Source organism: Marmota marmota, unplaced genomic scaffold, assembly GCF_001458135.2.
Source record: "Marmota marmota marmota unplaced genomic scaffold, marMar, whole genome shotgun sequence".
Lineage (NCBI taxonomy): Eukaryota > Metazoa > Chordata > Mammalia > Rodentia > Sciuridae > Marmota > Marmota marmota.
In genome coordinates, this window is record NW_026000241.1 from 11,227,001 (window position 1) to 11,242,455 (window position 15,455).

The following is a 15,455-nucleotide window of genomic DNA, read 5'->3' on the forward strand; positions in this document are numbered from 1 at the left end:
GCTCCAATTAGAGAAATGCAAATAAAACTACTCTAAGATTTCATCTCACTCCTGTCAGAATGGCAGCTATTAAGAATACAAACAACAATAGGTGTTGGCGAAGATATGGGGAAAAAGGTACACTCATACATTACTGGTGGGACTGCAAAATGGTGCAGCCAATATGGAAAGCAGTATGGAGAGCTCTTGGGAAACTTGGAATGGAACCACCATTTGACCCAACTATACCTCTCCTCTGTCTATACCCAAAGGACTTAAAAACAGCATACTACAGGGACATAGCCACATCAATGTTTATTGCAGCACAATTTACAATAGCTAAACTGTGAAATCAACCTAGATGTCCCATCAGTAGATGAATGGATAAATAAAATGTGGCATATATACACAATGGAATATTACTCAGCAATAAAAGAGAATAAAATCATGACATGTGCAGGTAAATGGATGCCGTTGGAGAAGAAAATGCTGAGTGAAGTTAGCCAATCCCAAAAAACCAAATACCAAAATTTTTCTCTGACATAAGGAGGCTGATTATAGTGGGGTTGGGAGAGGAAGCATGGGAAGATTAGTTGAACTCTAGATAGGGCAAAGGGGAGGCAGGGGAAAGGGAGGGGGCAAGGGGTGTAAAAAAAAGATGATGGAATGAAATGGACATCATTACCCTAAGTACATGTATGAAGGCATGAATGGTGTGAATATACTTTGTATACAACCAGAGACAAGAAAAAATATGCTTTATATGTGTAATATGAATTGTAATGCATTCTGCTTTCATACATAACAAATTAGAATTTTAAAAAATTTAAAAAGAGGTTTTCTACTTTATATCCTTAATAACAAACTCAAGAGTTTGTAAAATATCACTTATTCTAACAATATAAATAAAATTGCCCCCCCCCCAAATAATAATTTTCTATGCTTTATAAGAGTTAGTTAATATTTTTAACAGCAAATACGGGCTATTGCAATGAGAGCATTGCTGTGGTTTGGATATGGGTCACTTAGAGGTCCTTGTGTTAAGGGCTTGATCCCAGCATGCAGTATTGGTGGAATCTTCAGGAGGTAGGAGCCTAGTGTGAAGTTTTGAGGTTATGGGGGGTACCCTCAGTGGAGATTGTGGGACTCCAACCCCTTCCTGTTTTATCTTTGCTTCCTGGGTCATAAAGATGATTGGTTTTACTCTGCCACATGCGTCTGCCACAATGTGCTACCCTTAGAAAGGCCCAAAGCAATAGGACACCTGATTTGGACTGGAACCTCCAGCACCATGAACCAAAAATAAACTCTTTATTTTATAAGTTAATTACCTCAGATATTTTGTTATAGTAACACAAAACTGACTAATACAAGCCTCTTTAAGTGCATCATGATTTACTTGGTAAATTTCTATGCTGTGGCTAATTATTTTACTGTCACCCTTATCACACTTATTCTTGCTAGTGAGAGCTGGAACTTGATCTGAGACAGTTAAAGTTTTCTCTGAAGAGTTTAATTCTAGGATTTTATTACTTTGTGTATAATATTATAGTAGCCAGTAATAAATATGGCACTTAATTTTGCATGCCTACTTTGTGACAAGGGCTGTGCTGTACATGTGTTATTTCATCACACACTAACCCAATGTGGTCTGTGCTTTCATTGTTTCTACTTTTCAGAAGAGAATAAATTGTCTAAACATAACTAATAGGTTATGAGTTGAACTTGAATGTAGGTCTGTCTACTCCAGAGGTCAACCATTATAGTCTAATAATGTTGAGACAGATTGTAGTAAAAGGCACAATTATACCAAAGCCCAAACTACTGGAAGTAAAGGAGCTGAATTAATCAGAATAACCTAAACTGCTGTGTCCTTTGGTTCCCCTCATGTGTAATAGACTCAAACAATAGATTTCTCACGATGGAACAGTTCAAGGATTGGTGGGCGGCTCACCTCCTTAGGTCAATTAGGGAGCCAGACTTTGCTCCCTAATTTGTGGGGCCCATGAAAAGGGAAACAAAACATGGAGGAGGCATGATCACATCCCTGGATTGGAGCTGGCATTCACTACTGCCCATGTATCATTGGTAGGATTTTGTCCCATGTCCACCTGATGCCAGTAGGCTGTCAAATATGGTCCAGATATGTGCTTAGGCAAAGAAGGGGGAGAACACATTTCAGACAGGTGGGACTCTGCTACAGGAACCAAGAAAAAAAATTGGGTAGAGAATTAGAAGTAGAAACCTAGCGAAGAACTTGAATATTCTTGTGATATTCATCTGAACTCATCTTAAAAATCCAAGTCCTGGGGCTGGGGTTGTGGCTCAGTGGCAGAGTGCTTGCCTGGCACGTGTGAGGCACTGGGTTCAATTCTCAGCACCACATTCAAATAAGTAAAATAAAGGTATGGGTTCATCTGCAACTAAAAAAAAATTTTTTAAAAACAATGCAAGTCCTTTTTGAGTTCATTTCAGCCAATAGGACTCAATTTCATAGATTTTAATTTTACAGATTGGTAAGGACTGCTTATTATTAATTTTTTACTAAATTAATTACAGATTAGGAATATTTGGTATTCATAAAATAAAATTAGTATGTGTGTTAGCATATACCTGAGATAATTATATAGAGAGCATTTTTATTTTGTCTTGGTTTTAGATGTTGTAGTTCAAGAAGGGGCTTGGGTGGATTGCTTTGGGCCTTGATAAGAGAGCACATCATGGCTGGAACGTGTGAGATAGTAAAACTCTTCGCCCCGGGAACAGAAAGCAAAGACAGAAAGAGGAAATGACCAGGGTCCCACAATCCCCTTAAAGGACATACGGCCAGTGACCTAAATAGCTCCCATTAGGCCGTGCCTCTTGAAGGTTCCACCACCTCCCTGTAGCACCCTGGGTACCAAGATCCAGGACACATGGACCTTTAGGAGACATTCAACATCCAAATCACAGCAATATATTTCTAGGGTTCACTGAAATCTCTGATTCAGTAATCTACTAAAATGTCTGGCTGTTTTTCAGGGCCTGTCTTTGTTACAATGATTAATCTGCAGATACATGCATGTAGATGATTGGAATTCCCCAAATTGTCTAGAAAGATCCTCAATCAAATCCTTGCCTGTATTGCATTCAATTGGTGATTTGAGCTTGAAGTTTACTTTTTGGTTGTTGAATATTTTTTGTTAGTTTTTGTTATTGGTGTTTGTTGGCCATTTTACTTATTTTTGAAAACATTTAATACTGCATTGGGCCTAAGGATTCTGTAATATGTTTTCACTTTGTCATTTTGTTTTTAACTCTGTCCTATATCATCTTCAGTAAGAGTTGTATGGTAGGTAATTAAAAATTAAGATTAACAGTAGGAAAAAATGAAGGATTTAAATATCTCTAATGACTGTTTTCTCTATTTTTAAACTCTGTATCATGGAAAATTAATGTTTTTTCTATTGTGAGATTAGCAAAGTAACTTCATCATTTGATTTTTTTTAAAGAGTAAATTGTAGGACTATTGGAATAATTAAGTGGAATAATGTATGTAGGTACTTAACATAGTGTCTCACAGTGAGCCTTCAGTAAAAGAGAATTAATGCTGAACAGGAATGTCTGCTTACTAAAAAGAGAATTGATATGCTCCAGATCCTAGATCATTATCTGCAATCATTTCCTTCTGCCCTACACTATTATACTCATATTTTTTGGTGGGGGTGGGTATCAGGGATTGAACTTGGGCACTCGACCACTGAACCACATCCCCAGCCCTATTTTATATTTTATTTAGAGACAGGGTCTCATTGAGTTGCTTAATGCCTCATTTTTGCTGAGGCTGGCTTTGAACTCATGATCCTCCTGCCTCAGCCTCCTGAGCCGCTGGGATTATATGTGTGCATGTGCCACTGCAGTCGGTATCCTTATTTTTTTTAAATGGGTATGTGCTAGTGACGAATCCTCTCCAGTTTTGTTTGTTTGAAAATGTTTTTATTTCTATCATTCTTTTTCCCCACTGTACTAGGGATTGAACCCAGGGCCACAATACACTGAACTACATCCCAACCCTTTTAATTTTTTTTACTTTTGAGACAGGGTCTCACTAAGTTGCCCAGGCTGACCTCAAACTAGCCTTACCCTTGCTCCCTAGTGGCTGGAATTACCTGTATGTAATTCCACTATGTCGCCTGTCTTATTCTTAGAGCATATTTTGGTGAAGGATACAGTCTTGGGTTGACCATAATGTTCTCTTGGACTGTTGAAGATGCACATATGGTTTAATTTGAAGATACCATGGCTTTCATTTTTTTTTTTTTTTTACTGCTGGGTCAGCAGTCAGTCTAATTATTTAGTGTTTTGTCTTTTCTTTTTTTTAGTGCTTTTGATTTTTTTTCTGTCTCTTGGGTTTTTTGTGATTTTACTATGCTGCTTCCTTTGTATTTATCCTGGTTGCAGTATATAGAGATTTATATATTTTGTCTGGGGAAGTTCTTTGTCAGTATTTCTTTAGATACAGCTTTTGCCCTAATACATTCCTTCTTTACTTCTAGGACTCCCCATTTTTCTTTTTTCTTACTCTTTTCTATCTTTTCTTTCTTTTTTTTTAGCTCTCAGAGCTTCATTTTGGGTATTTTTCTTATACTTCATCAATTTTCCTCTTTAGCTTTGTCTAATTTTCTGTGACTTTGACTCTTATATGTTTAAATTTTAGAATTTCCACTAAAGACATTTTCCAGTTCTTTGCCAAAATTCTCAGTCTACGATAATTACTTCAAAGTCTGTTCTAGCTAATTCCATTATTTGGATTTACTGTGTAATTGTTGGTATTACTTATTATTTCTTTCCCATTTTCATGTATAATAAGTTATCTTCTGATTGAAATGATATAAACCTAGAATTTAATTTCTATCAAAAATGATTTTTTGATTCACAGTTATCTTTAAGATGAAATCTTTTAAGGTCCTTATTCATAGTAGGGATTTATCTGACCCTTTCCCTGGTGAGCTCTACTAATCACACCGTCCCCAAGTCTCTCATGGCCAGTAAAAATCCTTCTTGGCTCCCTGCTTCACTCCTTCTTGTCTCCTTCTTCCCAAATTGGCAGAGGCTTCTGGGAAACTGCAGATACTGAGCTTCCTCTCTGTTTCTTCTTATGGGCCTCAGAATTCTCACTGCCCTGTTTGCTTTCTGATATTTGCAGTTTTTTTTTTTTTTTTTAAAGCGTGTGTGTGTGTGTGTGTGTGTGTGTGTTGTTTGTCTTTAGTGAAAGAGTTTGTCTGAACCTCCTAATCTTTTGTCCTAGAAGTTGAAGTTTTGGCTTGTCTTCTCACTATTAATGGCATATTAATGTCACTTTTAGAATGTGTAGTTTTGGGGGACTTATATAGCAGTGTCTTTGCCTATGTAAGTTATCCCATCTCTGTGGGATGACTGCAATAGAGAGTTTCATAATTTTGTAATGACCATTTAGTACCCATTAACATTTTTCTAAGTCATTTCATTCAGTCTACATTTGTCATCTTCTGTAGATTTTACCTCCAATCTGTCCTTACTGATAAGGCCAGTACAAGCTCTTTTTAAACTATTCTAATGGCTTCCTAACTGGTCTCCCACACTCTAGGCTGAGTCTTTCTGATCTGTAATTGCTCACAGTAACTCAGTTCCCTGCTCGTGATCTATTGGTGACTCCCCTTGTGCATTGGACAAAGCCCATTTCCTTTGTAACCAGGGGTCCCACTTAGATACCAGCTCATTCCCATCCTTTCTTCCCGCTACATAGAGTTAATGCTCCAGTCATACCTGACAACTTGAGTTTCTCTGAGCCTACTGTTATTTTCCCATCATTATTTTATAGGGAAAAACTATTTCTTCTTCTTAGAATACCATCTACTGTCAATCTGGCCCATTCATTCTTTTTTCTTATCTTGTGTTTGAGCACCTTTTGTAGTTATTCTTTTACCCAAGTTGCTCTCCTTCCATGTTCTGAGCTGCTTACAAAAAAGGTTGGTTTTCTCTGGTCAGCCTGGCTTACACATGTGCTTTTGGTTGAGCCTCTCATGTAACTGTTAGGATCAGAATTTTGCTTTATCTTGGAAATCAGAATTAGGTATAATTAAGAAAGTGAAATCAGCCTGTAGCATATTTATTTGCCAGAATAACTCATTTTTACTTTTCATTTTAATTTTCAGCAAGTTTGTCAAAGATGAAAGTGACCTTATCAGCTTTGGATACTTATGAGAGTTCTTTCACACCTTTGGTGGTAATAGAACTTGCTCAGGATGTCAAAGAAGAAACCAAAGAATGGCTAAAAAACAGAATTATTGCTAAAAAGAAAGATGGAGGTGAGTAACATGTCACATGCTCAATGACTAAAAGTGTATTTGCAAATGTGCTTTACAATTTTTATTGATGTTTTATTTGCTAATGTATATTTTCACTTTATTATCTACCTAGGAGTTGAAATGAGGCCTTAATCAAGATTAAATTGTAAATTCCCTTTAGCCTGTAAGCAATATGTGTGGTTTTCTTCATAACTCTTATTAATGTGCTACTATAGTACTTAGTGCATAGTAGGAGCTTAATAAATGAATGAACAAGTATCTGTTGAGTGTTCTTTGTGTGTCAGTTATATTGCTAAGAAAACTCAGAGAAGTCTCTGCCTGCAAGGATGTTTGTCAGGATAGGGAGACTGAATGCTATTTCCCAAAAATTTTAAGTAAAAAAATAAGTTAGTGGAGAGCAGTCACAGAACAGTGCATGATACTTACACATGAATCATATGTACACATACTGTAAAGAAAAAGGGAAGTGAGGATGAAACTTTGGCAGTGCTTTTTGGAATGGCAAGGGATGGCCTAAAGCACTTAGGTTTAGCCCTCTCTTGAACAGGGGTTAGGTGTGGGTGACAAGGTAGGGGGTGTTTTACATAAGCAAACATTTTATAAGGTACCAAAAATAGTACCTTAAACTGCACCAAGTACTGAACTAAACTTAAACTCTTTTTTTTAAAAGTAACTATAAATAAAAATGGATTTTTTTCAAAAGAGAATTTAAACATTTTTTCAAATAATTGTACCCAAAGGAAAGAAAAACAAAAGTATTTGCTTGCTGCAATTTGAGGTGTTTCACTGACTTGAATTCCTTCTTTAACCTCCAGTGATTTAAGAATATTTGTAGCGTCTTAGAATGAAAGGCTCCAGTGTACTCCCAGCCTCCTTTCTGTTGGTGTGTGCTTTTGGGACACTTTGGGGACAGCATCTCTGCACTGTCTTTGTCTTCCAATAAAGGCAATGCATCTACTTTAGTATCTCCTTTTGTTGTCTTCTGGACTCCTATTAAAGTGATGATAAAAATAAAAGGACCTTTTAAAAAGGTATGTTAATCTCTAGGATATATAAAGAACTCAAAAAACTTAACACCAAAAATACAAATAACCCAGTCAATAAATGGGCTAAGGAACTGAACAGACACTTCACAGAAGAAGAAATACAATTGATCAACAAATATATGAAAAAGTGTTCATCAACTCTAGCAATTAGAGAAATGCAAATTAAAACTACTCTAAGATTTCATCTCACTCCTATCAGAATGTCAATCTTCAAGAATACAGGCAACAATAAATGCTGGCGAGGATGTGAGGAGAACAGTACAGTCATACATTGCTGGTGGGACTGCAAATTGGTGCAACCACTATGGAAAGCAGTATGGAGATTACTCAGAAAACTGGGAAGGGAACCACAATTTGACCCAGCTATCCTACTCCTTGGTTTATACCCAAAGGACTTAAAATCAGCATACTATAGTGATGCAGCCTCATCAATGTTTATAGCAGCTCAATTCACAACAGCTAAACAATGGAAGCAACCTAGATGTCCCTCAATAGTTGAATGGATAAAGAAAAAGTGGTATATATACTCAATAGAATATTACTCAGCTTTAAAGAAGAGTGAAATTATGGCATTTGCCAGTAAATGATGGAGTTGGAGAATATCATGCTAAATGAAATAAGCCAATCCCCAAAAAACAAAGGCTGAATGTTTTCTCTAATACGTAGAGACTAAGGAAGAATAGCCGTTACCTTAAATTAGGTAGAGGGAAGTGATAGGAGGAGAGGAGAGGGGATGTGCGAATAGGAAAGATAGTAGAATGAAACAGACATTACTACTGTATGTATATATGTGACTGCGTGACCAATATGATTCTGCAGCATGTACACTCAGAAAAATGAGAAATTATATCCCATTTATGTATGGTATATCAAAGTGCATAAATGTATTCTACTGTTATCTGTAACTAATTAAAACAAATTTAAAAATTAAGAAAAAAAATAAAAGACCTAAGTCCACACTGACAAAGAAGAAAGAAGAAGATAAAACAATAACAGAATTGTAAAAGCTAGAAAATAATGGGATGAGTAGTAACTGACTTAACAAAGTTGAAAAAGGTGGGACTTAACCTGGTAGGGGAGAAAATTTAGAAGCAATTTGGTTTATGCTACAGAACACTCCCTCAAAAAAAAAAAAAAAAAAAAAAAACCCCTCAGGAATTAGGGATATCAGAGACTTGTGGACTGGAGGAGAAGAGTAGTACCAAGGAAAAAAGAGGATTGGTGATCTACTTAAGGAATATATCGCTGGATCCCTTTAGTTTTCTACCACACCAGCAGAAGACCTGGGATTCATTCTCTGGAGAAAGTCAGATGCTTGGTTTTTGACATGGGGGTTCTAGGCACAGTTGAGCAGAGATCCATACTTGAAAATAAGGTACTGAGGACCATTCCCCTTCTACCACCCACCATTCTCATATTTCACTCAGTTTCCAAAATACTAGAAGCCAGAGTCAGACCACCTAGGAAGCAGTCTTTCTCTGGAGAATCTCACCCATTTAAGACAAAATAACTGAAGGTGCCAAAATCAGGAGGTTGCCAATGGAAAATGACTTGGCCATTCCAGCTTGCATTAAAAGCCATGTCCGATAGGCTCTATCTAAGCACTCAGAACTTCTATTTAGCTTCTTAGAACTCCTTTCTCAAGCATATAAAAGAAAGATCACCAAACTTCTGAGGAAAATTGCTTATATGAAAGAGAAAGCTAAAGCTAAACAGACAGGTAAATGCAACAAATCACGTGAAGGAGAAAACCAAAGGAGAATAGAAATCTCAGTCATCAGAGTTATGAAAAGAAGTAACATCTATAAATCAAGAATAGGATTTCATAAAAATGGGGAAAAAAGCAACTCTTAAGAAGTGAAAATATGAAATCAAAGTTTAAAAATTCATTAAAATGGTTAGAAGATAATGTTGATTAAAAATATCCAAGAACAAAAAGGTATAGAATTAAAAATTATGGGAGGAGGTAAAAATAAAGACTGATCCAAGAGATACACATCTGAATAAAAGGAATTCTAGAAAAAGACCAGGGGGAAAAAAGAAGAAATCATCAGAAAAAAACTGGAGACTCCAAGTCTCAAAGGCCCATCTAGTGACCAGCACTGTCGATGAAAATGGCATAGTCTTGGGAAGTTTCAGAACCCTGGGGAATGAGAAAAAACAAGACTTCCAGAAAAAAGGAAATAGGCCAGATGTAAAGTATAAGACTTCTTAACAAAAACATTAGAAGGCAGTGGTGTCATTTCTTTATTCCTGAAAGAAAGGTTTTTGATCTAAAATTCTGTACCAACTAGTTGCCTAAAGGTGTAAGGGCAGAGTCAAGGAAGGTTCTCTGAAAAGATGATGTTGACAGTGTATCTTTCATGTCAGTGAATCAAGGGGAGACAGATGATTGGCAGACAGTTTGGGGGAATGATTTAGATATATAATAACTAAGCAAGTGATAAGACAGCAACTTTTAGGATAATGGAAAGTGCAGGCAAAGTTCAGCCATAAATAACATGTAATCATAATATGTAAATAGTGACTATTGAGGAAAAGCGTAACATAACTACATTGTGAGAATGGGGAGGTAGGAATGGTGAATGCACATGGTGAAGGTTGGGAAAAATGGGAGCTAAATCCTCATCTTGCTAGACTTAAAATGAAAAAAAAAAAATCAAGAAATACCTCTCTAGGCCATATTTTCTGGTGATATGAAAGCAAATAATAAACGAATCACCTGAACAATTTGAAGGGGACGGTAACTTGGGGCAGGGAGATGAGGACTACTGTCTTTCAAAATAAGACATTAACAAAGGGTTCTTTGAACTTATTCCATTTCCTACCTCCTCAGTAGGAGGAGGGTAACTCACTGTGTCAGTTTGGGTCCTTTAAGAAAGAGATGCCACGATGGGATTTGAATACACCAGAGGTTTACTAAGGGAAAGATTTGAAATAAAGATAAAGAGAATGGAACAGGAGTAGATCTGACACTTGTGAGAGAGGCAAGGGAGGAAGAGCCTGAAAGCACAGCACAATTCTGAAGTGTCAGCCAGGCTTTAGGTTTCCCTTTAAAGGAGAACCATGTTGAGCAGGAATGGCCTTGCTCCAGAGTCTCCTGTGTATTCAGCCAGTGGCTCCGAGCAGCCAGAAGCAGCATGGCTTGGTGTAAGGAATGGTGGCTAGCACCAGCTCCTCCAAGCAGATTCTCCTGGAGTAGGGCACCTGGTGGCTCCCATACTCACTACCCTGTTATCAAACTTTCTACCTTTGCATTGCGAGAAGAGAAAAATTAGCATTTTGGTGACTTTTTTTTTTGTATTTTTCTTAATGTGAATGAGGTTAATGATCTTATATTTAAGAGCCATTTGTAATTTTTCTCTATAATTTGAATATACCTTTTATTAAAAATTTTCATACCTCTATTGTAAATTACCTAAATAATAGTGTCATAATACATTAATCTAAATAAACTAATCTATTTGGTAAGTAAATTATATATTTTTTTGAAATTATAAATTTTAAAAATTATATAATTTTATTCATTATCCAATTATATGATTAATGTCTGTCAACTATTTCTACAGAACTCATAGTAAAGAAGTAAACAGTTGGCTGCAATGATATCACCTGTAGTCCCAGCTACTCAGAGGGTAGGGCCAGGAGCATCCCTTGAGCCCAAGAGTTCAAGGCCATCCTGGGCAACTTAGTGCTTACCCTGTCTCAAATTAAAAATAAATAAATAAATAAATAAATAAACAAATAAACGTACCTTGCAAAGTTTGATGTAGGTAAAAATAATTAGAAAAAAATTCCTTTTCTCTGTTATCTTTTAAGTAATAATTATATATGCAATATTATTTTTAATGTTTTGGGAAAATAGTGATAATTTTGAAAAAATTTCTGGGTGTGGTTGTGCATGTTTTAATTCCAGGTACTTGGGAAGCTGAGGTAGGAGGAGCACAAATTCAAGATAGTAAGACTCTGAATTAGGGGAAAAAAGTATATTAAGACATTTATAGAAAAATCACTAAAAAGTTATATTGCTTGAATTCTTTAATATTTATCTTTTATAATATTTCTTATAGTCTAGTTATATTACATTTATGACTTTTTTTGCTAATGTATGTTATTTAATTTTAATTTTCTTACATTTTAGTTCATTAGGCTTATATTAGGAAATTTTATCCTTTTACTCTGTATTTTTACTTAATAACTGTTTTATACTTAAAGCTAATTAACATTGGATTCTCATCTCAACTGCTCATTTGAATAAATGGCAGACCACTTACTGCTACATTTTCAGTTTTTACTTTAACACTTTATAAAGATTGAATATCCAAAACTTGTATTTTTTTATTTCCTTGGAATATAGATTTAAATTGTTAATATAATTTCTTCTCCTTCTACCAGACTAGATATATACTCATTTAGAAGGTTTTCATTTTTGAAAATTGTAATGTTTGTTTCTTTCTAAGGTTGTGCTAATCTTTTGTTTTTGAAGGTGCCCAGTTGTTGTTTAGACCACTGTTAAATAAACATGAGACAGAAACACTGGAACATCACAATCTGTATCTTGTTGGTGCCTCCCAGATCAGACTGTTACTGGGGGCAGAAGCAGTGGGATTGGTAAAAGAGTGCAATGATAACACCATGAGAGCCTTCACATACGGAACGCGACAGAACTTCAAAGGTTTTGATGGTGAGCCCCACGATATTTTGTTTGTATCATAATCCTCTTATTGCAAAAAAGTTTTTGATGAAAGGATTAGGAGGCTTTCTAGTAAAGGATCATATTAACATTGAATATTAGTGAATATTTTAGGCTTTGTGGGCCATGTTGTCTCTGCTGCACTTAATACTGCCATGGTAGAGCAGAGAAGAAGCTTAGACCCTTAAGTAAATGAAGGGATGAGGCTGTTTTCCAACAGAATTTTATTTGTAAAACCAGGTGGCAGACTAGTTTGACTCATAGATCATACTTTACCACCTCTAGAATAGAGAACACCCTGGAATAGAAGGACATATGTAACTTTTTTACAGTATCCTATACTAATGTTCATAGTGATGAATATCCATGATACAGAAAAATCCTGTAAGAAACACCATAGTGGTTCTGTATCTTTAAAACATCATTTCCTGAAGTTTTTGGCTCCTACTGAATATGGTAGGGTAAGTGATTATGTCCTGGCCTTCCGGAGGAAAGGGAATGTTTTCTGGAAAGCAGCAGGAAGTCAGAGTAGCTTTATCAGGAACAGTGTTTGGCTTCAGAATCAAGCTGACCCCTTCAGAGCTTTCAGAGTTAGAAGATGTGATTAGACTTCTTCAGACCAATTCACTCTGGATTTTTATTCCTTAGTGACTTAATGAGCCAGGTGAAATTTACCTCATTTAAGAAGAGTCACCTGTCAAAAGGAACTCTGTTTTCTTATCAGACTTGGTTCTCTCTTTCACATTTGCCTCCAGAACGGAGTCTTGAGAGTTTGAAAGAGGAGGTTTTCCCATTTGGGAGTCTCTGGTAAAAAATACTGTTAGAATTCAAGAATATATTGCCTCCCACTGAGATCAAGCAAGTGTATGCTGTTTGAATGTTTGTAACATACTACATAATAACTATTAAAATGATTGAAGAATAGTAGTGTGAGAAAGCATGGCCAAATGTTTTTATTCTTATGAAATATCTAAGAAGCTTTATGTTCTGTTTAATTTACCAATTTCATACTTTGGTTACTCTTTATGTTAATTGTTATTGCTTATATCATTAAAATATAAAGTAATTGAGATGTTGCTTAACTTTACTTTGTTACTGAGAAAACATATATTTTTGTTTTATTTTAGATAACAATGATGATTTCCTCACAATGGCAGAATGTCAATTCATTATCAAACATGAACTTGAAAATCTTAGAGCTAGAGATGAAAAAATGATCCCTGGCTACCCCCAAGCAAAGTTGTACCCAGGAAAGTCATTATGTAAGTCATTATAGCAACCAGTTTTGTGAATACACATTCTGATGAAATTATTTTATTGGCTACATATTTTTGACAGATTTTCCTTATAGATTGCATCTTTTATAGTCATCAAGTATTAGTCTTCATCTTGTTTACTGTTTTGTTAAGGTTGCTGTGTTCAACTTTTTTCTTGTAGTTCTTGCTTTATTTAAGTTTGCATGTGCTGGGATCTTTTTACCCATCTTTTTTTAGTCCCTCTCAAGGTTGTTTTAGGTGGATCTCTCATATTAGGATATAGTTGGATTTTGCTTGCATTCTGACCTGAGGACTTTTTTTTTTTCTTTTAACCAAATGATTTTTTAATTTGTTTTTGTGGTCTTGGTGGTCAAATCCAGGGCCTCATGCATGCTAGGCAAGCGCTCTACCACTGAGCTACACTACACCCTTATACTACTTAAGTAAATGACCTGTTTCGTGTAGAGATATCTTATTCAGTATTATGTTGTCTGTTGAAATTGCTTATTTCTGTGCTTAAAAAAATATTTTGCTATCTGGGGTGTGTCATCTTTTCTCACATTTCAATGGAAAAGGCTAAGAAATACATTTTTTTTCAAATAATGAATTTATATTAATATACTCAATTCAAATTTAACATTATGGAATTTTACTTATTTTCTTTGATTTTATATTTGTATTTCTTTTCACTTTGAAAATCTTGATTCTTAATAACATTACTATAATTACTAATTTACTTTATCTTACGTTTTACATAAAATAACTTGTAAAATCATGATAATTTCAACATTAACAATACCAGTGAGTAAAGTTTAAGATTTGTTTCTGTCTTTCTTTGTTCTTCTACTGTCTCTAGTTAAAATCTAATCTGTTTTTTTTTTTTTTGTTTTGTTTTTTTAAACTAAAGGTTTGGTAGAATTCCTTTAAGAAATCATCTGGTTTGATGTTTGTTCATGGGTTAGGGTTTGAACAGTTTTCTCTGAATCATTTGTAGAAGGGTGTATTTTGACTTTCCATTGCTCCTGGGGTCAATTTGGATAAATTCTATTTTCTTAGAAAAGTTTTTATTTTCTGTAGGCTTCTGCTATGTTTCATTTCTACCTTTTATTTGTGGTTTTTCTTTTTCCTTTTAGTGTTTGTGGTTTCCTTGTAATATTTTTTCAGAGCTCTATGCTATTTTCTTTGTGATTATTAGTTATTTTTTAATGAATCCCTGTTCTTCACAGACTGGTGGCTATCTTTTTGATTTTGAAGGGAAGTGTGTATTTTGGAGAGAGGGGTGACTGGAGGTCTCTATGGGGGAACTGTCAAAATGGGAAGCTTAGCTCTGCCTAGCAATGCATTCTTGAGTCATCTGGGGCTCTGCAGAGAGCCCCTGTGGAGTCCTGTTCTTGCAGAGTTCTTTGATTGGGTTTGGCCTTTAGGCCTATTTTGGGCTGACCACAGCTCCAGACTTAGTCATTCTTCATCCTGGGTTCTAGCGGGCAGTTCCTTCTTCCAATATGCCTTTTTTCCTCTCTAGCTTCACCTTGTCTAGCTGTGGGGCAGACATGCTCCAGGGGTTCACCGTGCATCCTCATGTGCCTGCATGCTGGCCAGGGGGACAGCTGTCCCACAGTGTCTAGGAGAACTCTGCTCTTTGCCTGCTTGGCCCAGGTTTGCAGAGGTTTGCCTTAGCTTACCCTGAGCTATTTTCAAGGCTTTTTATAGTAGTTTAGAATTTGAGTTTTAAGTTTATTTTTCTATATTTTTGTCAAAGATAGGGGTTTCTATTTCGTGTTTCTTTTTTTTTTCTTTCTATTTTTAGTTCGGTATCATGAACAAAAATGGGGCAGTGGTGTCTTTCTGCTACTCTTAGTAACCAGGAATTCTACATTCTGTATTTAAGTAGTTATTTGGTACTAAGATTTTTAATCTTCCTTAATCTCTTGGTGGATGGACATGTTTTCAGACACAGCTGGGTACTGCATGAAATAAAACCCAAGCCAATTGAGACACTGTCCTGATTGTTAATGTAAACATCCTTCTTGTTTGTCCACATTGGTCAGACTGTCCTATGGAAATCATGGTTTCCGCACCTGAGTTTCTACACATCTTTTTGGGTAAAGCTGGGATAGAGAAAAGTGTAAGTGTGCTTTTTTATCAAATGATACAA

The 15,455-nt window shown here is 35.8% G+C and overlaps 1 protein-coding gene across 2 annotated transcripts in view; it reads left to right on the forward strand.

The window, feature by feature from the left end:
* The first annotated feature begins 6,126 nt into the window (after window positions 1–6,126).
* Window positions 6,127–15,455, forward strand: part of Ano10 (anoctamin 10) — a 168,233-nt gene continuing 158,904 nt past the window's right edge. For both annotated transcript variants that reach the window (XR_007344337.1, XM_015489409.2), the window contains exons 1-3: window positions 6,127–6,305; window positions 11,838–12,035; window positions 13,172–13,306. Coding sequence is in view for 1 of the 2 variants with exons in the window: in XM_015489409.2 (XP_015344895.1) it covers window positions 6,167–6,305; window positions 11,838–12,035; window positions 13,172–13,306 (472 nt within the window). In the remaining variant the exon portion in view is untranslated. The remainder of the gene's footprint in view (window positions 6,306–11,837; window positions 12,036–13,171; window positions 13,307–15,455) is intronic.